The 21,523-nt window shown below is 42.4% G+C and overlaps 1 protein-coding gene across 2 annotated transcripts; it reads right to left on the reverse strand.

Annotated features, from left to right (window-relative positions):
- Positions 1 to 1,773: 1,773 nt before the first annotated feature.
- Positions 1,774 to 21,224, reverse strand: dse (dermatan sulfate epimerase). 2 transcript variants are annotated; one of them, XM_084029931.1, is made up of 6 exons: positions 21,069 to 21,224; positions 18,156 to 18,624; positions 13,303 to 13,556; positions 7,855 to 8,094; positions 5,446 to 5,653; positions 1,774 to 4,726 (listed from the first exon to the last, which is right to left on the reverse strand). In XM_084029931.1, exons 2-6 carry the CDS (start codon positions 18,578 to 18,580, stop codon positions 2,989 to 2,991), a joined length of 2,865 nt encoding a protein of 954 aa, XP_083886057.1. In that variant the 5' UTR covers positions 18,581 to 18,624; positions 21,069 to 21,224; the 3' UTR covers positions 1,774 to 2,988. The 2 variants fall into 2 exon arrangements, with proteins under 2 accessions (XP_083886057.1, XP_083886058.1); XM_084029932.1 differs by lacking the exon at positions 21,069 to 21,224 and having other exon boundaries at positions 18,160 to 18,346.
- Positions 21,225 to 21,523: the final 299 nt, after the last annotated feature.

A 21,523-nucleotide genomic window follows, 5' to 3' on the forward strand; every position in this document is an offset into this window, starting at 1 on the left:
AAAACAATGCAAAGCTGTCACTGTGTCTGAATTTATTTGAATTCACTTGAATGTGGTGAATTGTGATACAAAATGTTTACAGTGTATTATTTCATTCAGGATTTTGAAAGGAAATCATTTACGAGGTACTCGTGGTTATTAAAATATTTAGTCCTTGCGCTAACATTTCTACAGTCCACGGTTTGAAACAAGTTGAGGCCAGCAGATGGAAGCATTTCACATCCACACATTCAAACAGACCCCCTCGTGATTTATTAGTGCCGGGTTCAATGACTGAAGCTGCCTTTTTTAAAATATTTTTTTCACATTAAGGGTTTCATTTGTTCGTGGGATAAAGCAAATAAATCAGTTAGCACTTCCATCCCCCCCAAAGTGTTTTGACCAGGCCAAGACGGCAGAGGTCACTTTTCATATAAGGGACGCCATATGGAGCACATCTGGAAGTGATTATCTGCTCAATCATAACAAAACAACCCACAGCTCTTTTTTTCTGCGAGGAGAGGAATGGAAAGAAATTCTTTTCATTTCACTCGCTCGCTGGTGTGCTCACCAACCGAGTTAGGAGCTGATGAAAGTCCAAAGGTTCTCAGCCAGTGATGCTCTCTTGCACCAGAGCTGGAAATGTTTCTGATGACTGTTTATCATTTCTATCCAACGTTATTTACATCACGGAGCCTGTGGATTTAGCAGCACTCAAGTGAGACGGCTCCCAGACACGTTGATGCTTGCGTGAGGCGTGAAAGGCAAGGAGAGGTCAAGGGTCGACGCTGCAGAGTCACAACAGATGTTTATCGGCATTGGCATTAAATAAACAAAACCTTTTGCTGCTCATAAATCCACCACTACTCACACAGAGTGTGGTGAGCATTTCACGTAATGCAACACTGATTGTGCCCATACATTGTTAATTCACGAACATTCAGGCTCCCTCGTGTGGATCCAAGGTGTACTGCAGATTGAAATGCTAAAGGTTCAGGATACAGATCGGGATCATTCGTTTGCTTCTCAGCGGCTCTCAACATGTGACAACTGAGCCGGCAGCTCGTAGCTAACAGAGGGGGAACCAGAGGGTGGGTGCTAGCTCGGATAACAACACGCAGAGAGACTACACTACATCTTAACACTGCAAATATTTGTTTGCTCCTACTTTGATGCTTTGCGTATTGTATATTGCTCCTTAAATCAAACTTGTCCTACGGAAATTATTCTGCAAAGTTATTTGGCAAATTAAATCTGCTGTGATCCACCTTGGTCCCGACGCAGTCTGTGGGAATGGACCAGCGCACCAAATATGTATTAATCCACTGCTGAAAATAGTCCCCAGCAAATGCATTGTTGTCTTTCTTTTTTTCCTCCGTTGAACGTTAATACTGAAAACTAAAATGCTGCAGCTGTTTGAGAAAATTACCGAGCATTTTTTAAAACTGAGACGATGTATTTGTGTATAGTTTATAAAGATATACCTCTTCAGAATGAATGAAAGATTACAAAGAACTGAAGGACAGACTGTCACGTTGTTGGGATGAGGCTTTGGTGGGAGTTGTTGACACAAAGAAAAATGTAAACGGTGAAACACAAGCAAATGAAGAAGAAACACAGATGGATATTGAATACAAACGCTGCATTAGTGTGAATGTGAATGTATATATATATATATATATATATATATATAAATGCCCTGGGAATAAACAAACGTCAACCGCAGGGTTTTCAAAAATCTTCAAAAATCACTACTGGCAATATTAGACACAAGACACGATGAATGCATACGTCTGCATGTAGTAATTTTATTTACAAATGGTAAAAAAAACATAAACACCATAAAAATATATCTTGCCTTCACATATATACATTTAAAGGTATTTCTATGAACTACGTGGACAAATCTCAAGCACGGATGTGGCGACTGTGTCATAGTGGCTAACCTTGAGATTGTTGATAAAAAGGCAGGACCTCTGAACACTAGAGGACAAACTTCACACAGACTTGAGTCTAAAGCTCCACAGAAGCTCATTACATCAGAGGTGGTCTGGTTTCATCTCAGCAATTCATCAATTCCTATTTGGAATCAGTTGTTTTTCCTGAACACCCATTATGTAGATCTTATGAGTATTTGAGCCACAGAATATAACAAAAAAACAAAATGAGATTTCAATGCACTGATAACATTCTGAGGGGTTGAGTCAGAATGTTATGAGAATGCAGTTGTAATTTATAGAAAAAGTCATTAGATCACAAGAATAAAGTTGTCATTTATAAATTATTATCCTAAAGCCCCCACAGGGAAAAGTTTGTGATTTTCTGTATAAATAAGAAATAATAAGAAAAAGCCATATTATATATCGTAATTTCAAGAAATAATACGATGACAGCAAGAATCATAATATTATGAAAGGAAACTTTAAATTTAAAAAAGTAATAAAACTAAAAGAAAAAAGAAAAATCATATTAACAAAATAAAAATCATAATAATAGTATTAAATAGTAATTTGGGTTTTTAAAAAAAGTCATAACATTACAAGAATAAAAGCCAAGATATAATGAGAATGAAAGTCATAACGTGAGAATAAAATGCATTAAATTATATTATTATAAAGAATAAAGTTGTAATTTCTCGAAAAGTCCACATTACGAGATAAGATTGTCATTTTACGATAAAAAAAATTGTACATCTCATTATGCGTCATTGTTCTCATTTTGTGTCTTAAAACTTATAATGAAGAGTTCATGGATGAAGCTCAGCCGCATCTCTGAATGAACCAATACAAGCTGACAGACGGTGTAAGACCACGATATAAGCAGAAATAAGAATTAACATTATGGCTTTATCGTTGGACTATTGTGACTTTTTCAAACATTTAAAAAAAAAGATTCTTGAAATCTCAGTTGTGTTTTTGTTTAATTTTCTAAAAGTGGCCCTAATACTGCGTCATAAGATCCGGCTCAGACTGAGGTGTGGGGTGCAGCATTTATACTTCACCACAGACGTTAACACTGTGTGTGGGAGCAGGAGGAGTAGAGGTACAGCAGGATGAAGCAGTCGATCAGAAGGATGGTGTAGAAGCATCTCTGCGTGTGTAAACTTCGACCTCTCTGGAAGCGAGTCAGTAACACGGCCAGCAGCAAAAAGAAGGTGGCGGTGTTCAGGAGGAGGAAGAGTCTGATGTAGGAGGCGGTGCTGGAGAGACCCTCGCTCCCCGCCGTGGCCCCCGTGTGAACTTCCTTGAATTTGCGGCCCTTGACGAAGGCCCCCTTTTTGTTTTTTTTGCTGTCTGTATAATCCACAAAGGCCCCCTCCCCCTCCTCCGGACTGTCCTCGTATGTACGCTTCGAAGTCCTCTGTCTCACCTTTTTCTCGTTCACCTCAATCTGTGCAAAAATGTCGGGTAGACTCTCAGAGAGCTTCTCCCCGAGGTTCACCTTCTTCCCCCCTTTGCCCTTGCCCTGCTTCTTAGACATGGCAAACATCTTCTCGATGACCTCCTCCGTCTTCTTCTTGTCGGAGAACTGGAGCAGGCGCTCTGCAGTCTTGCGGAAGCTGGCGGTGTTGAGAACCCGTCCCAGGATGTGTCTCTCCATCTGCTGGAAGACGGGCTTGACGTGCTGGAGGTTGTCCTCCATCACGTTGACGTATTCCTCGACTTCCTCGGGCGAGCGGTCCTCCTCGTCCGCAGACTTCTCGAATACGATCTTCTTGTGGTCCAGCAGCACCATGGCGAACAGGGGCTTGCTGGTGACCTCTCCGGTCAGCAGGTAGATCGTGTAGGAGTGGTCCTTGGTGGAGAGGTAGATATCCACTCGCTGATCGTCGCCGCGCAGGCTGAAGCTCTGCACGTCCACGCCGGGTCCGAAGAAAATGTAGGCCACCCGGGTGTGAGGGTACCTCAACGGCATCGTGACGTTCACATAGTTAGAGCCATTGTACGGGTACCCTCGGGGGTAATTCCAGTAACCTACCACTCCTTTGCTGCTGTAGCCCGTGTCATCCATCCAGAACATCTTGTATCTATCCTCACCGTGTGACACATACGCCCCGTGAACGCCGTCTATCTTCGTACCCTGGAACGGGAGGTCCGTGTTGTGAAAGAAGGCACTCATGGCCCTGGTCGGGCTGTCTGGCTCCAGGTGGATGTGGTCCACGAGGAGCAGGAGCTGCGGGTGAAGGAGGAGCAGGTTTCTCTGGAAGCTCCGGATCTTCAGCTCCGGATTATAGGCGGAACGTCCCTCGCCGCGGATGAAGACCATTCCCTGTCTCTCCATAGCAGCTTCCACCCGGCCCTGGGCGTCCGCCGCCAGCCCCGCCTTGTACTTCAACCACTTGGAGTCGCAGGTATCCGTGACCTGTCCGTCCCACGGCTTAAAGCAACTCCCTGAGACCGCAGAGCTGAACAACACCGCGTTGTTCAACAGCGTGTACTTGGGTCCGTACAGCGCCTCCGTGATGAACGGGACGCCGTTGGGCGCGAACGTGAAAGTGTTCTGATCAGGGTGCTCGTGGCCGGCGTTAAAGTTCCGCCACCCTTTGATCCACTCTTTGTACTTGCTCTGGTGAACGATGTCGAAGATGGCGCGTCCCCCCAGCTTCCCCGACTTGAAGGAGAGAAAGGTGCGGTTGGTGTCCGCGGGCAAAGCGCTGCCGTACGTCACCACGCCCCAGTCCTCAAAGTAGTGCAGCTGGGACGTCCCGAAATCTGACGGAGGCTTGGAAGTCAGTCCTGGGTCGTACCTGCGGGACGAGGGGATGGATATCAGGAGGGTAAATGTGGGCATCATTCAAAAGCAACCAGTGATGGAAAATCTGATCGGTTTAAAGGTTTTTCCAGAGGTTATTTGTGTGATGACAAGTTGCAATTTACATTTTTGGACTACCCACTTTTTTACACGCCTGTCTTTTCTGCTAACACATAAGCTCAATCTAGCAGGTGGTTAGCGTGGCCTAACCTAAAGACTGGAAAAGAGGAACTAGTCAGCTTTGTCTGTCTAAAAACCAGAGTTAAGTGCTGGAATGATGTCCCGGGCCAGTGACTTAATCGTCGCCCTGAGGTTGCTGATGATGTCATTTGAAGGAAAAAGCCACATTAACATGCTCCCTGCTTTTTCTCTGTTTCGCATTATAATTCAACACCTTAGGGTTTTTGACTTTTCAACAAATTTCAAGACAACCCCTTGGGTGGTGGGAAAATATGAAACATTATCTCTTATTATTTTCTATATTAAATAACTAATAAAAAAAAAAAAAAAGATTGATTCAGTTGATTAATCATGAAATAATCACTAGGTACAGCACTCCATTCAAATATCTTAACCATGGACAGATATGAGAAATGTATGTCATTATGTAATTAAATGGGTGGGGGTGGATTTCCCCTTTAATAATAGCTCTAAATGGAAAAAAAGAAATGGACTCATGTGTTTCCTATTATGAAGCCAATTTCAGCAGCTCACCAGATGAACTCTGTGTGGAGAGTACACCATCGCTGGCCTTTTCCAGCCTGCCCTGGCCCCTCCATCACCCTGTTTTGATGAATCAGATCTGCCAGCCAGTTTCCACTGCCGTTACGTAACACATAGCGGTCCAAGAAGACCAGCTGGCTCTCCGGGCCGTAGAACCAGTTGTAGTTGGAATCGGCGATGGCTACAGTCCGCTGAAATCCTGAGGAGACGGTGAAAACAGAGGACAACGTCAGTGGGTCATGCGGAAATATCGTATATAACCACAAATAAAATGCAGGAAAATTTCACTTCAAGAAATATGTGGATTCTTTGTAAATTCCATCAAACCACCACACAGAGCTCATACTAATATTTGGCCGGTGGTCGTGGATATGTACCTCAGGTGCCCCCCTCCCCCTCATCATGAACCACACTCCCCTTCCCTGTGACCCAGCTCGAATTGTTCACACTGTTTTGTTGTTTGCCGTTATGTAAGGAAAACCTTGCACTCTTGTTGTCCTACATTTGTCAAGCAAAAAACAATCATAAAAGTGTTATTTCTCTTTGCACTGTCACCGTGAGTTTGGGGTTAAACAATGAACACATTCTTCCAGATATGTATTACAGGAATTACGGTAATGCTATCGGATTATTTGCACTGACCAAGTTGAAGTGAACAGTGCTGCTCAGATTCAAAACGTCTTGGCGCTCTGGTGTTAGCTGCACATTTAGATTTCTGTCCACTGTTTGTAAACACACACAAAAAGGATTTCACCCTCTGAAGTGCTGACACATCAACTCATGTTTTAGCTGATTTAAAGGGACAGTTCATCCTGAAAATCAAGACGGATGAGAGGCTCTTGTGAGCCTCCTGAGCTCACCTGGGCCAGCTAACGTTCAAGTTCAGCCAAGGAGGAAGCCTTTAATGTTTATATCTCGCTGTCACAACACTCTTATCCAGTGCTTCCTTCTGCACAGTAGAAAGAAAGTAGTTCCTGCGCGAAACGGCTCAAAACCAGGTCTGTGGATTATCTTGAGGAACTGGGTAATGACCTTTGGAAAGAGACACTACAGTTGTTGTTTGACCACAAGCCGGGTGCCATAAGTTCCTTTGTATTGGAGAGAAGGCAGATAATAGCACTACAGGTCAGAGGAAAAACATGTATTTTTTATTTTTGGGGGGAACTGTCCCTTTAAGGGTTTATGCTTCAACTGTCAAGACACATCCACTGCTTTTAGTTTCACTGTAACTGACATCAACTTCCCGTTCCCTTCATCACCTGCACATTGCTGACAGCCTCATTATGATTTGGGTAGGGAAATATGTGAGCATGTTCACACTCGGGTGGCAGGACGAGAGCAACTCAACAAGCGATTTCACTTTAACTCCTTTTAGCGCTGACAAGTCAGATATATTTCTAGTCAACTGCCCCTCTCCCTGTGCCATCGCTGTGTGTGACTGTGTTAAGTTAGATCCTTAACGGCAGGTTGGAGCGGTGGGAAAGACTAGAAAAGTGCAGATCCATTTACAGACTTCACAGTTATTGTGTCCTGGCATCATCAAATGACAACAGCTGCAGCGGGAAATCAAGTGTTCCCACATCCTCTTTTTATCATATGCTTCACACGGGAAGTGAGAGGGGAGAAATCATCAAACTGATATTTCATTTGCATTCAGTGCTGATACGAAACTCCTTCTGGCGCTCAAGTTTAAAGAGACACAACTTCAACTGACACTTGACCTGACTTCTTTTGGCGTATTACTCCATTTATCACTTGAAAAAAAAATGCAGTTTCGGTTCCTTTCAATGCTCAAACTGAAGGAGAGAGGGAGAGGGCACACATTGTGACCGTTCAGCGATATTTTAACCCTGTTCCATAACGCTTGGACCCGGGTTCAGCCTCTCTCAGCAACATTCATGCTGCTGTTGTGGCTCGGATCCAAGGCCCTGCTGGCTGATGTAATTAGAGGTACTGCTGGCAGGGGGCTGTGAAATGTCCATCCCAGCCTAGGGGCCCCCTCCTCCACCGCTGCCCTCCCCCTGAACTTCTGACAAAACTTCCAGTACATCACATATCGCTGCAGCTCAGCTTTGAAATGTATCCAGGAAGGTAATAACTACACGCATGCATGCCCCCATATCGGCTCAGAGGAGGAGCTTCTCTGCTCGGTGGCAGCCTAAGGTTATTTTCCTGTCTGATCTAATCTATCCAACTCTTGGGATAGAGCATTCCCTCAGGACTAACTGGATCTATCAGCCGCTCATAGCTAAGTGAAACCCTTACTGACAGATTGTTGATCCACTCTGTGTTTGGCTGCCTTTATAGATATCCATTGCAGTGAACATGGCGTCAAATTCAGGCCTTTAAAAAAAACAAGTAAACAACTGTTCTGACCACAGCAGGTGATGTGACAGTTACCTGGCAGTATGGTCCTGTACAGGAAGGCGAAGTGTTTAAGGAGCCAGGGGTGGTCGAAGTGGCTGATGGCGAAGTGGCGCTGCACCAGGAACATGTACTGGAACAGAGAGCGGGTGGTGTAAGTCCCATAGGCCACGCCTTCATACAAGGAGCCGTCCGTCACATCCTGCAGAAGCACCATGGACTTCTCCATGATGGACAAGACCTGCTTGGTCCACAGGTAGGCCTCCTGGAGGTAACCTAGAAGACAGGGAGTTGAGATGGTTTCACATATTAGATACAGTTCGATCTCCCCCTCCTTCAGTAAAATGTTATCACGCATGTCGCAAAGCTAACCGCCATTTCTGTCTGACCGTCTTCAGTCAAATTCAGTGTGATGTGACAATAAAATTGCAGAGAGCAGTATAGGTGTTGATGTGACCTTAAGTATGAATGGATTCGTATCAATTAAATCGGAGGTATTCATCTCATAGTTTCAAAAGCAACATGCTTTAAGTGTATCTTCAGCTCTGATGGCCAATTCCTGTCAACATTTCACAGTAATTAGAAAATAGACAGGTGGCAACCTCCAGTTCAGAAAAGTCACGCAGAAGTGCCTTAAACTTGCATTCTCTCTGCTGGCCATCAGGGGGCGACTCCTCTGGAAAAAGAAGTCTGATTGCATGGAAGTCAATGAGAAAACGACCAGACTTCTCACTTCATTTATTAACTAATTAAACATTATAAACATCACTTTGTGTATTTAACCTTTTATTTAATCAGGTCTCAATCTCTAGTTTCATGTCTTCTTCTATCCAGCATGATGTTCATTTAGTACATTATGGTACATTTAGAGTCAAACAGACCAGAAAGCAGGGGATGCTTTAGGGCGGGGCTACCTGCTGATTGACAGGTTGCGTTGCTACCCAAAGGTTTGCATGAAAGTGTTTCAATTACTGACAAGGACTTGAAATGGGAGATCCTGCATTACAAACTGACAAAGGCCCTGTGTTCTAAAGTGTGTATATATATATATATATATATATATATATACACACACACACACACATGTATACAGTATATACACATATGAGTGTGTGTTCTTGGTCTGTTACCTAAAGAAACCTTCCACACATATTTCCCTGTGGCTATGGAAAGCATGACACCACCATGGCAGACTCCACCTTGTATACTCTCTCACACACTCTGGATCACACACATAGACTTTACTATGAGAACAAGCGACCACAAAAACACTCCAGCCTCAGTTCATTGATGATTCCCGGGGCATCGGCGGTCCCCGGCCAGCAGCCGCCCCGCCGCCCGAGTCCGCTCACTGGAGCCGTCCCCTACAGTGTTTGGTTTGGGGACCTCTGGCCTACACAGAGCAGGTATTTACCATCAAACAGGAACTCTTGGCACGCACAAAGACTATATTTACACTAACAGAGCTTCTCCAGCGCTCACACAGTCCAGGGCCACACTTCAGGGCAGCTCAGGCTTTGAGATTCCTCAAAAGTAAAACTAAATTACATTCTTATGAGAGCTTACTGGGGAAACAAACACAATATGTCAATCTGGTTCAAGTTTACAATCTAATTTATGTAAAGCTGCATTTATTGTTGTTTATTTTGGCCACTTGAAGGCAAAGGAGCGATTTGAAAATCTAAGATACGTTTGCTTCATGGCTTCTGTTTTTGGCCAACATTAGAGCACATAGAGCTGATGGGAGCTTTATAACTAATAGATCAATCCCGGGATAAACTACATCAACAATGATATGATGCATTTTAGATTTTCAGCTCCCATCAGCAGTTTGTTAGTAAAAAACAATTACCATGAAAAAGGAAGAACCGCGTACCGAAACTCCAACATCATCAATACAAAATCCAAGGAAATCGATGACACGGTGCTGAATATACAAATTACGCCACATGACTGAAATACAAAAAAAGTCAGTTACATGAGAGAAGCGTCAACTCTGGTTCAGCTTTACTTCCTGTTTTCCCACAGTCTGATAATGGGACTAGTTTGCCTCAAGCAGAGGGGGTAATGCTGCTGTCTCCCATGCTGTTAGCAAAGGGGTTGGGTGTGGACGCTCAGATCCCTCCGTCAGCACATATTACGTCCGGGGGGATTTATTATTTCCAACAACGCTGTTTGACTTGTTTCTCTGCTCCTTCAGTTTGTCTGCAGTAGACATGGGACGACGTGAAAATGTGATTATGCTGCCAAGATAACTGCAATTCACAATTTTATCATCAAAATCTGCTTAAAATAGCATTCAAACTGCTAATCACTTTACATTCTGTTAAGAAACTTTTTTTTTAACTGAACATCCTTTTTAGTGAATCATAAAATATGAAATAATACGATCACAAATCATAAGATCTCACTGCATAATAAAAGGAGACATTTTTATTTTTAAGACATTTTTTTTTTAGTGAACGTTCATCATAAATCATAAAGTCTCCTTGAATGAATAAGCGATAAATAACATTATGTGAGTCTGTTTTTTTTTAGAAATGGAGTCTGGTGGCTTTGAAGAGAGCACAGAAGGATATCGTGGCTTCGGTTGACGGTAAGGTGAAGCGGTGACAATATTCTAAGCAGCTATAGCTAATAAAGAAGAGCATTGCCTCTTTTGAATTTTGATATTCAGATACTCTCCGACATAATTCAAAACATGGAATAAGACATCGCAGCGTCTTGACTTGACTTTTCAAATGTCTTGACAGGATACCAAGTTTTACGACACCTCATCCCCCAGCAGCAGCAGTAAGTGATGCATCGCACGAGTTCGGGTTCACTACAGATGAATTGTGGGTAAACCGTACACGGTTCAGCTTCAAGGCGTCAACAAGCAAACACCTGTATCTGGAATGTGCTGCTGCCGTCTCATGTGGTTTATAAGAGACTCACGGACGGAGTATCTCTAACCTCAATGAGCGGCAGGTGAATTGTTCATTGTTATTACACGGCACAAAATAATGAAATAATAATAACCTGTCCAAACAGTTAAACAATGGGCTTAACACCTGTGTCAAATAACCAATAAAGAAGACAGAGTTTGTTTCTTCTCCTCTGGTCATGCATACTGGAAACTTTCCATTTATTCCCACCCATCCTGGCGGAATAATATTTGGATGTAATGTCATCCCTTTGCACAGGAAATGAATGATAAATATACGTATAATGGAATGCAGTCAGGCCGCTCAGCTTCAAAAAAGAGGCTTGAGACTGCTAAATGAAGCAGCTTAAAATTCTTCTTCTTTTAAAAAAAGATTGCAAATACATAATAATCTTTTAAAAGCCACTCCTGCCAGGTATGAAACCATCACCTCTGCACAAGGTCAGCCAATATGAAAGCTGTGGTAAACAGATCGCCTTCCAGGTAACACAGACAGGCAGAGCCAACTCACTTGATTTCCTGGGCTCCACACAAGATGAAAGCAAGCAAAAAGTTGTTGCCCTCCACAAAAACAGCACCTCAAGTAAAACCACAGCGGTTCACTGTGAGCCAGCTGTCATTCATTAGTTTTTATTTGTATTTATTAGTTCACATCCAGACCGGATCTTTTGTCACAGGAATCTAATTCTCTGCAAATGAAGTGCTGCAGGCATTTTACCGCCACTCAAATACAATATAGTGATATTGAGGCAAAAACAAACATTAAGCCGCTAATACTTGTACCCGCTCTCACAAAGGAAATGGTCGAGAGTCATGTGGGGAACCTCATCTGGAGAGAGAGTTCACGAGGATTAAGTGCAGCTATGAGCGGATGACCTCAGGCTGACTTCACTGAAATTCCACTCCAAGTGTCTCTAATGAGCAAACTGAGTATGGCAAGTCTCACCATGTAAATTAGGAGACACGACCCTGTACAAATACTTTGTTACTGGACTTTTCAGGTATCTGTACATTTACTTAAGTATTTATTTCTCTAACTTTTTTGAACTTTTACTCCCTACATTTTATAACAAACAGCTGTACTTTCTAATCCCCATATTTTCAAAACAGGCTCAATGGAATTATCGATTATTATTTTCTTATTAATATGACGCTAGATTCAGTTAGCCTTGCAAAAAAAACAAAAAAAACAGCCAGTAGAAATGTGTTATTGACAGATATATATATAATATCTACATGTATATGTGGGTATATTTCATACTGAAGACCAGGTGGTGTGCTGTGTCACTGAGCATGAAAGCCATTATAGAGCTAATTTGACTACAATTTTTTTTTATAAATAATAAATTAATGTAGTAATTTTTCAATAATAAAAATAGTTTATTGCAGCACTACTAACCTTAACCTTAAATCTATAAGGCACAGTCAGCAAATACAAAGTCACGTTCACTGAGGACTATTAACGTGGTCTAACGTGGTCTGAAGAAGTTGCCGTATCTGAACCTGCTGAAAGGTTCTTGGAGGTAGATGTGATCGAGTTTTCTAAAAACAAAGCCTCAAATATAACTGTGAGCTTACACTCTAAATCAATAGTTAATGGTGTTCTACGTCAAAACTAGCCTCACGACTGTACGTCTCAAGTTGCTGGATCCTTAGGGTGTAAATCCTCCGAATCAGACCATGCACGACTAAACCTCCACAGTAAACCAGACTAGGTCGAGTCGAAGCCTCTTAATGCTGAGCAAGGCAGGTTTCTAACCCTTACAGCTCCCACACAGAGCTGGAATGAGTGAAGGAGATCTCAATACTTTGGTCGTATCATATCAGAGACAGCTGCAGGTAAACAGGTTATTGATAATATCAGAAAACACAGGGAATCCCCCGGACATACTGACCCACGAGCTCATCTTTAGGCCCCGTCTCCACGAGGGTAAAAAAACATAGGCTTTATTGGCATTTTATGATAGGAAAATGTCACGATAAGCCCGGCCAAAATAAACATATCATATTTAAATCAGGGTCCATTTTTAACTTCTCCACCGTTATAGTAAGATATAGATTTTTCAAGTTGCTCATCAGGATATCTACGATTATCCCAATAATGAAAATTCACCATTCAAACTTAGATTATTTTACTGTGAGTGTGGACTGCCGTTTCGAAGCCTTCGAGTTCGGCATTTTAGCCTTTGCCGTCTTGTTTTTTGGGCTTTTTTGGAATCACAACTGACACTTGGGTGGGGCTGAGTACCGTGAAAGCTGAACAAGACATTTTTAGGTGATCAAAATGGTGACGATAACTGCAAGAACACACACTGTGAAAGAACTAGTTGTAAGAGAAAAACACGGACAATCACAAGGTAGCCCCGACCTAAAGCATCCCCTGCTTTACGGTCTATTTAACTCTAAATAGATCATAATTAACTAAATGAACATCATGCCTGAGGCTGAGACCATAAACTCAACATGAGGAGTCGCCCCCTGATGGTCACCAGTAAGAATACAAGTTGAAGGCACTTCCTGCGTGACCATTTCACAGACTTGAATCCCCGTCCACTAACCTTGGGTCATGTAAACCAGACTTCCTGTGAGCAGAGCCACACAGTTGGTGGGCTGGTGGTTGTGCAGGTACTGGAAGCCCCACCCTCGGACGTACGACTTCTCGTACATGAGGCGCGACGCGTTGCCGATCACCTGGAGGAAGCGCTCCTGCTGGTCCTTGTTCAAGTACTCGTACAGGAAGTCATAAGCGGTGGCGAACCCGACCAAAGAGTGCGCCAAAGGCACCTCATCCCAGGGGGCGTCTTTAACCAACCTGCAACACAAAAGCAAACACAGAGCTACGGGTAAGGCATCAAACACATGTGGAGCACGTGGAAAATAAACATTGAATGGGGATCAGGTGCAACAATGTCACTCTTTTAATGTGAAGAAGAAGAAGCCATTTTTCTTTGCTAAGCCTTTGAATTATCCGGACCACAGCTGTAGAACGTCTATTCACTTTGAAAAGCAACATAAAGAAAAGATGCTAAGTAGCATTTTACACCACAACAGCTGCACCGTTGCTTACCAATAAAGAAACATTAGAAAGAGTGGCGTTTGCAGATTCTCTCCTGGTTAACAGCATCGAAGAGTGCTGACTGCTGAAGTGATGGCGTTGTAAAAGAGCGAAAGGTGTCGTGAAATCATGCAGCTCGTTTGAAGAGAAAAGGGAAGTTCATCTGATGACTCAGTGAATCACGCTGAGATGTACACGTGATTCTGTGGGGAAAATAAATGCTCTCAAGATTTATCAGTCAGGCCATTGTAATTGGCCAATATTAGCAGCTTGTTTACTGCTACATATGAGTCCTGAGTTGTGTTTTTTTATTTTTTTATTGTCATTTTACTTTTATTAATTTTAACGTTTTCTTTCTGAATTTGTTTTTATGAACTGTTTTTAATTAAACATTTTTACTCTATTACTTTATTGTTCTTGTTGTACATCACATAGAAAGTGCTTTATAAATACATGTATTATTATTTATTTTTTTTACATATATATCGCAGATATAAAACGTGACTTTTGGAAGAATCTTACAAGGTTGCTAGAATGATTCTGTCACTAAATAGTTTGGTCAGCAGAGAGAAAATAAAATACCAAGTTATGAAAAAAAGAAAGGTTTTATGCATTTGGGGGGAATGTATTATTTTTTTCCTTATTAATATGAGCCTTGCAACAGACAAAAAAACAGCCAGTAGAAATGTCCTTCAAAGTACTTGAATTGGTACTTCTACTTTGACCAGAGTCTGTACTTTAAACTCTTACTTAATAATACTTTCACGTGTTAAGTGGCCATTGAGGTTTATTTTAAAAGTCACTTCCTGTCTTGTCACGCAGATGAACGCTAAATTGATTGCTTCTTTATGTTGCAATTTGTCCGTATGGCAAAAAGGAAGACCATAATAAAGTCACAGTTGGACTGTATAGAAAATTATGCCAAAGCAAACAAAATCTCACTTCTGTATGTTTGCACAGTCTGTGTAAGACGAAGAAAAGAAAAAAAGAAAAAGCAGGCACCAGTTTGCCACAAAGTAGAAGTTCCCTATAAGAACATGGTTCATGGTCCTGTCGGAGACATAATTGAAGGTCCTGAATACCACAGCTGGCAGATTCCTGGAGCCGCTGTGCACAAACCTTCAGAGGTTCAGTGACCATAAGAAAAGTGCGGCCAAGGAGAAAACTCACAGTGTGTTCTGGAGATGTGAAAACACATGCTCAGTGGCTTCTCCTTTCTGCACTGTGGCGCACAACACCATGTTGTGAAAAATGTCTGCATCGATGTCGCATTCACCCCCCCACCCAAATGAGCCACGGGAAGACAATCCCCTTCCTGCTGGAGCCAACACAGCGGCCACGAGGAGGATTATGTCATCTTTGATAACAGACCAAAAAAACCTGCTTGTAATACAAAATGTTGGCTTTAGAGGAGTCATTTTGAACGTCAACAATCTGTTGCTTCCACAGTAAACTGAAGGTAAATTCAAGGTTCATGTTTTTATGTTTGCTCTGCCTCTGTGGACTTTTGGCTCCTTATATGTACACTACAATAAAAAAAGCAATAAAAAAAGATCTTCATACATAAAAAGAAACACAAGACCCAGAATAAAGACAGTTGATGTCACTGAATCACCAGAGCCACCTGGTGAGCACTGACTGCGTGAGATTATGTGAATGTATGTGAAGGAACAGTAGGTTTCCATGGACGCCGGCATGGAGCCGCCTTCTCCGAGCGTCATTTTCTCAGACCTTCATCCCTTTAGTCTTGGGAATAAAAGGCTGTGGAGAGCCGCCGAGCAGTGAATGGCTGTAATCCACTTCTCCACCGCTTTGCACTCGCAGGCAGAACTAATGTTCATTGACCTTAAATCAAATTGTTAGGGAAATAAGGCAGCGCCGTGGACGGCTGATGGCTGCATGAGGTTCAGACTATGAAAAGCCCAGAGGATTCAAACACGGGCTGAATGAATGGATGCAGATGACTTGTTGGCCGTACTTCTCACGGTATGAAGCACAGCAGGGATGGGTTTGGTTTTTCCTTTCTTCATTTTTTTGGTATAAATTTGTGATTTAAATCCATGGAACTGAGTGATATGGGTGTTTCAGGGAATACACGTTATCTTTGTTCCAACAGGACCGAAGGTTCGTGGTTAGTGGTAAAAGGATCAACACTACCTTTGTGTGGGAATAAGCACCACGACAGCGTGATATCAAAAGGAGGTGATGAGGACCTCAGACATCTAATGTACAGACATCCTGTACTCATGTAGAAGTACAGATACTCAAAATTAATCTGGTCAAGGTAGAAGTACAACTTCTTCAGTCAAGTAAAAGTGAAAAGTACAGGCTCTGAAACGTACTCAAGGTATAAATTAAAGTCCCTATGAGGGACATTTCTACTGGCTGGTTTATTGCAAGGCTGACTGAATCTCGTGTCTTATTAATAATTTCAATCATCTATTCAATTACATTTTATTTATAGTGTCATATCACACCAAACGTTATCTCAGAAAGAGAAGTACTAGAACATGCTCATGATGTTTTGAGTCAATGAATCCATAACAGACCTTTAGGCAGAAATCTGGAGCAGACCAGGATCTTGGGTACCATCTGCATTTTGTGTTGGTACTCAGATACCTAAAGTATTTGTACTTTGTTACTTCTCACCTCTGGTCTTGAGAATCAATATGTAGCTTCAAGAAGTTCCCTATGTTAGCTCATTTGTGCTTACCTTGCACACACTTTCTACATTTAATAGTATTAAATCAGATTACCACAGTAAATCCTATGACCCTTCAATATTTTCTTTTGAAATGGCCGTATGAATTCAGCTTTACTTGATGTCACCAACGCTCCTTCTGAGATATGTGCCAACATGCCAGTCACCACAAAAAAAGGAGAAAACAGCTGGCATTGTTCATCTCTGCAAACCACGGGTGAATGTCCGTGTTTCATAACAAAAAATAGATTCCATAAATATGTTTCATATCAGCCTTTTGTCACGCTCCTTGCACAAACGTGCCACATGGTGAATGTTGGGAAACGACTTTCTAATATAATGTCAAGTAACAAGTGCAACGTTTACTTTTGGGTTCCAACGGGACACAAACAGTCTCCTGGGTGAAAGTCGTGTGTTTGTTTGACCCACCATAGTGGACTTATCATACTGCTGATTATACCACGGATGATTACACCACGTGACTTTCAATAACCGACCGAATGGGTCAAAAAACGTCTACATTCAACACATCTGTTGTTTTCAGAAACGTACGACGCCTGGGGGCATTTTTGGAGGATACATTATTTCAAAACAAAAGGGGGATTTTACATAACTTTGAAAGTCAGAGCAGAATGGAGACAATCCCAGTCTGGTCACCTGGAGAAGGAGCTTCAGTCCTAGCTCAGGCAGCCCTGCAGTGGACGATTCAACTCCCATCTGAACATTTCATTTCCTTTCATGTTCAGCAAACAGCTGCTGAACATATTTCCTGGAGCACCTCACTAGGGGCCTTGCTAGAAAGTCACAGAAAGTCCTCTTTTATCACAATACGACAGCCATAAGCTGCTCAATTCATTTAGCCGATTCAATTATTCTTCAGTTCATATATTTTCTTTTGTTGAATTCAAAATACATTACACATACAAATTAAAACATAAAAATGAATTAAATCATTAACAAAATGTATTTTCTGGTCTGGTTACTTATGTGTTGAAGATGAACTTATAATAGAGAGGGGGCGATTTAAAAAAAGAAACAATTAATTGAGCGTGGTGAATTTTTGTTATCGGGATAATCGTAAATATCACCAGGAGTGACCTGTTAAAGCTGTCTAGCTTTAAAAAAAAAAACAAATACAAAAACTCCATCAAAACATAACATCTACCTCTTTTGTGTTCTTTCTTGTCAACCACAGCTGGTTGCTAGGTGACGGGAGAAGCAAAACAGCTCGGTTTGATTGTACGATGCATCGCCATGCTTTGTTGAATGATTCTGCATCAATGCAGTGAAGTCTATAATCGATTATTCATTTTTTTTGTATCTGTATCAAATAGGAATTGGTTTGAAATATTTGAATGAGAAATTATCATTATATTTAAATCCAAAAGAGATAATCTTTTAATAATCGAGTCAACGACCGCTGAATTGGGACGCAGCTCTTATGATGAATGATCATCTTATTAAACATCATATGATTGTTTTTTATTCCAGTATGTTTTAGTGTTATTTCAAGCGTTTTAAGCATCTCGTGATGATTATCGGGATAACATCGTGAATCGTGGTTATTTCGGCCGGGATAAGGGTGACGTGATATTTTCACATCGTCCCATGTCTCACTAATAGTAAATACAGTAATAAAAAGACAGAAAATCTACCAACTAGGCTGAGCCGCCATCCTCTCCATGTAGTCCTTGGCGAGGTCGAGGGCCCCGGTCCTGTGTGGGTACAGCACGCAGAACATGGACAGCACGCCCAGGTTGTTTCCGTACACCTCGTTCCAGCGGGCGCTGAACTCTGCGGGGCTCCAGGGCGGCAGGTACATCCTGGGATGCTCCAGCATGGCTTCGCCCGCGTCACGGATCCTCCTCGCCATGTCCTGGTGAGTTCCGGCCGCCGCGTACTGCAGCTCCTCCACGTCCCCCCGGTTGAAGTACAGCATGGGGTGACCATTGTAGTTGCCTCCCATGAAGGGGATTCCTCCGCTGGGGTCCACTTCCGCCGCCGCCGCTGCAGTGGCGAGCAGGGGCCACAGCAGACTTAGGAAGAAGACTGTGGGGGCCCCGCGGGTGTGGGTCCTCATCGTCTCATCAGACAGGGGACTGTTGCATTGCCGACGGAGCTCAGCTGAGAAGGAACAGTGGGGGGAAGAGAAGCATTAAACACAGCCAGCCCATATTCTCACAAAAGCCCTGCATTCCTTGAATAATTAGATACAGCTGTATTCCTGATGATGCAGGCTTTCCACAGAAATGTATACCAGAACTCACAACACTACCGGCCGATGACATACGAGTTACTGCCGTTAGAACTTCTTTGCGGTTCCCAAAAATATAATGATACCCCTTCTGCCATAAACTCCTCACTTCCACGTCACAGCCAAAACCTGGCGGTCGTGTTACACCGCTGCACGCCGTCGTTACCTAATACTCACTTCCCAGGGTTGATTTTCTGAGTTGGTCAGACAAGTCTCGCCACACACACCCAGATGGCGAGACGGAGCTGGTCTGGACGTTATACCCCGGCCTGCTGGAACAACCTCTAAACCCAGAAAGACAAGAGCTGGCCCGCCGTGTCTGCTCTGAACATGGGAGTAAATTCCATGACCTTAGCGGAGCTCTTGGCAAAGGCCTGCTGGAAAACCCTTCGCTGGTGATTTCAATGGCGTCTAGACTGGAGTCCGTTCTGCTGCAGAGGGCCGTCTGGTGGCGTGCGTGTGTTTTGCGTTGCGTTTGATAAACGGGGCTAGCTCAGGTTGACGCATACAAAAAAAAAAAAGAAAATGCTGCCTCTCCTGAAGTCAAGTTTGACATTTGACCTTCACATTCCTCTGAGGTGAACATGAGGACGAGTGGACTCGCAGCCATCAAGACAATCCCGGACTAATTCCTCATTAAAGCTGCAACTGTGTCAGAAGTCTATTTCCACTGAGGAAAGCTAAGACTGAATTAGACTGATCCCAAAATAACTTGGATTTCAATATTTTGGTGGGGACTTGACGTACTTGTAGCACTTAGTAAGAAAGTGTAATAGAACTAAACTTTATTGTTATTATTATTGTTGTTGCTGCAGTAGGTCTACTAGCACAGCATCGTTAGAGTCCATGACTGAGGCTCTCAGCCCACATCTTCATATTTTATTAATTCCCTCAAACGATTAATTACTTTTTCCGTGAATTATATAAATTACGAAACAAAAGTAATTTAATATGCACATTCCAGCATTAGATTTACTCCATTTTTCCTGTTATATCCCTGTAAAAATAACCAGAATTAGGTTTCAAGACATTTGAAGACATGCCCCTTTGGCTACGGGAATTTTTCCATAAAAAATAATAATAATTTGATTTCTCCAAACGCAGGTGAAAGCATCAAACCTCACTAAATACTGACCACTATGTGTCTGTAGCACAGAGTAGCCAAGTGTATCAATTACTGATACTGATAGTAATACCTATAGCCCATAGTTAATCTAGTTGTTCTTCGCCCCAAAATAATCAAATTGAAGTATATTAAATCTAAACAACAGAATCAGACAGATGATTCTGCCATGTGCGTTTTTAATTGTAAAAGAATAAACTCACACACTGTTGTTAGCACCACCCCCAACAGCCCAGGAAAGAAATACATTATATACACACACACACACACACACAAGACATGACCTCAGTGCCCCGTTTAAAGAGTCTGCTTCACACATTACTTCACTTTGAGTCATATATTTTACACAAGGCAGCATTGACACTGAGCTCTTGATTTGCTGTGATATGCATTAATTAATTAATTAATTTAAAAAAGCAGCAGATTTGCACTCTTTTAAAGTCATGATTAAAAGCCTTTGAATTTAGAAATAATATTGTCACATGTGGCCCTATTTGTCTTCCGTAGTAGGCCTATGTTTATCCTATCTTTTTTATATATATATTTTATACTGTAGTTGTTGTAGTCTGGTATATTTATAGTGTCCTAATACATTCATTATATTGTGTATTCTTTCAATATATATCAAGTGTGATATGACAATGCACTGCACATTTACTGTTGTAAGCATGTAATGTAATTATATATCTACATATAGTCGTCTTTAGTTAATTAGGGAATAATTAGATTATTAATTATATTATTATTAGATGAAAAAAGACATACATTTACACCGTGGCTCGGGCCTTACTGGCCACTTTCATGGACTTTATGTAAATAGCAATTATGTGTTGTATTATTTTACAGAAATGTTATGACAGCTTAATATTTTGTAGGTAAAGAGTCAGTTACGGTTGAAGCCTCCCTCCCTCCAGACTCTCCTGCTTCATCGTTTCCAAACCAACTTCTCCTTCAGCTAAAGTCATTTTCGGTTTTATTTCCTATCAGGCGGCTTCTGTTCGCCTTTCCCCACGTTTTAGAAACCACCAAACGGCGAGGTGACGCGTCGCCGAAAGTTCGCCCAATATATCAGTTATCGATGCTATTGATAAACCGCATAAAAGTAGCCTCGTTGGCGTCGACCTCGGCAGCAGTGAAGAAGAAGAAGAAGAAGAGGAGGAGGAGGAAGAAGAGGAAGAAGGAGCCGTTTACCTGTCAGAAGCGGCGCTCACAGATCCCCAACGGTCACAACGCTCATTTCTTCTCGGCGCCGCGCTGATTTGTTTTAATAAATATGATCAATAAAAAGTTTGTTTTAGGGGACGGAACGAAGTGAGAGGGGAGGGGAGGGGAGGGAGAGAGAGAGTCTGCCAGTACGGCGGAGGGGGACGTCATGCTCGAGAGTGAGGAGGGGCGGCAGGGGAGAGAGAGAGGGAGAGAGAGAGAGACTTAAAGGAGACCTAATGAATTAAAGGGCTGCTCCTGCTGCTGCTGCACCTCCTCCCACTTAGAGAGCTCCACAGCCGACCAGAGATTCAAGATGCTCCTCTAGTGCGCTTTTATTGGTTCTCCTTTAAGAACTGTATCATTAACATTAGAAGGTAACATCCGGTTCTGAAAGCTGAAGCAAACTCTAAAGAGCCTTAAACATGCATTCTCTCTGCTGG

This window comes from Eutrigla gurnardus (assembly GCF_963514095.1).
Source record: "Eutrigla gurnardus genome assembly, chromosome: 16".
Lineage (NCBI taxonomy): Eukaryota > Metazoa > Chordata > Actinopteri > Perciformes > Triglidae > Eutrigla > Eutrigla gurnardus.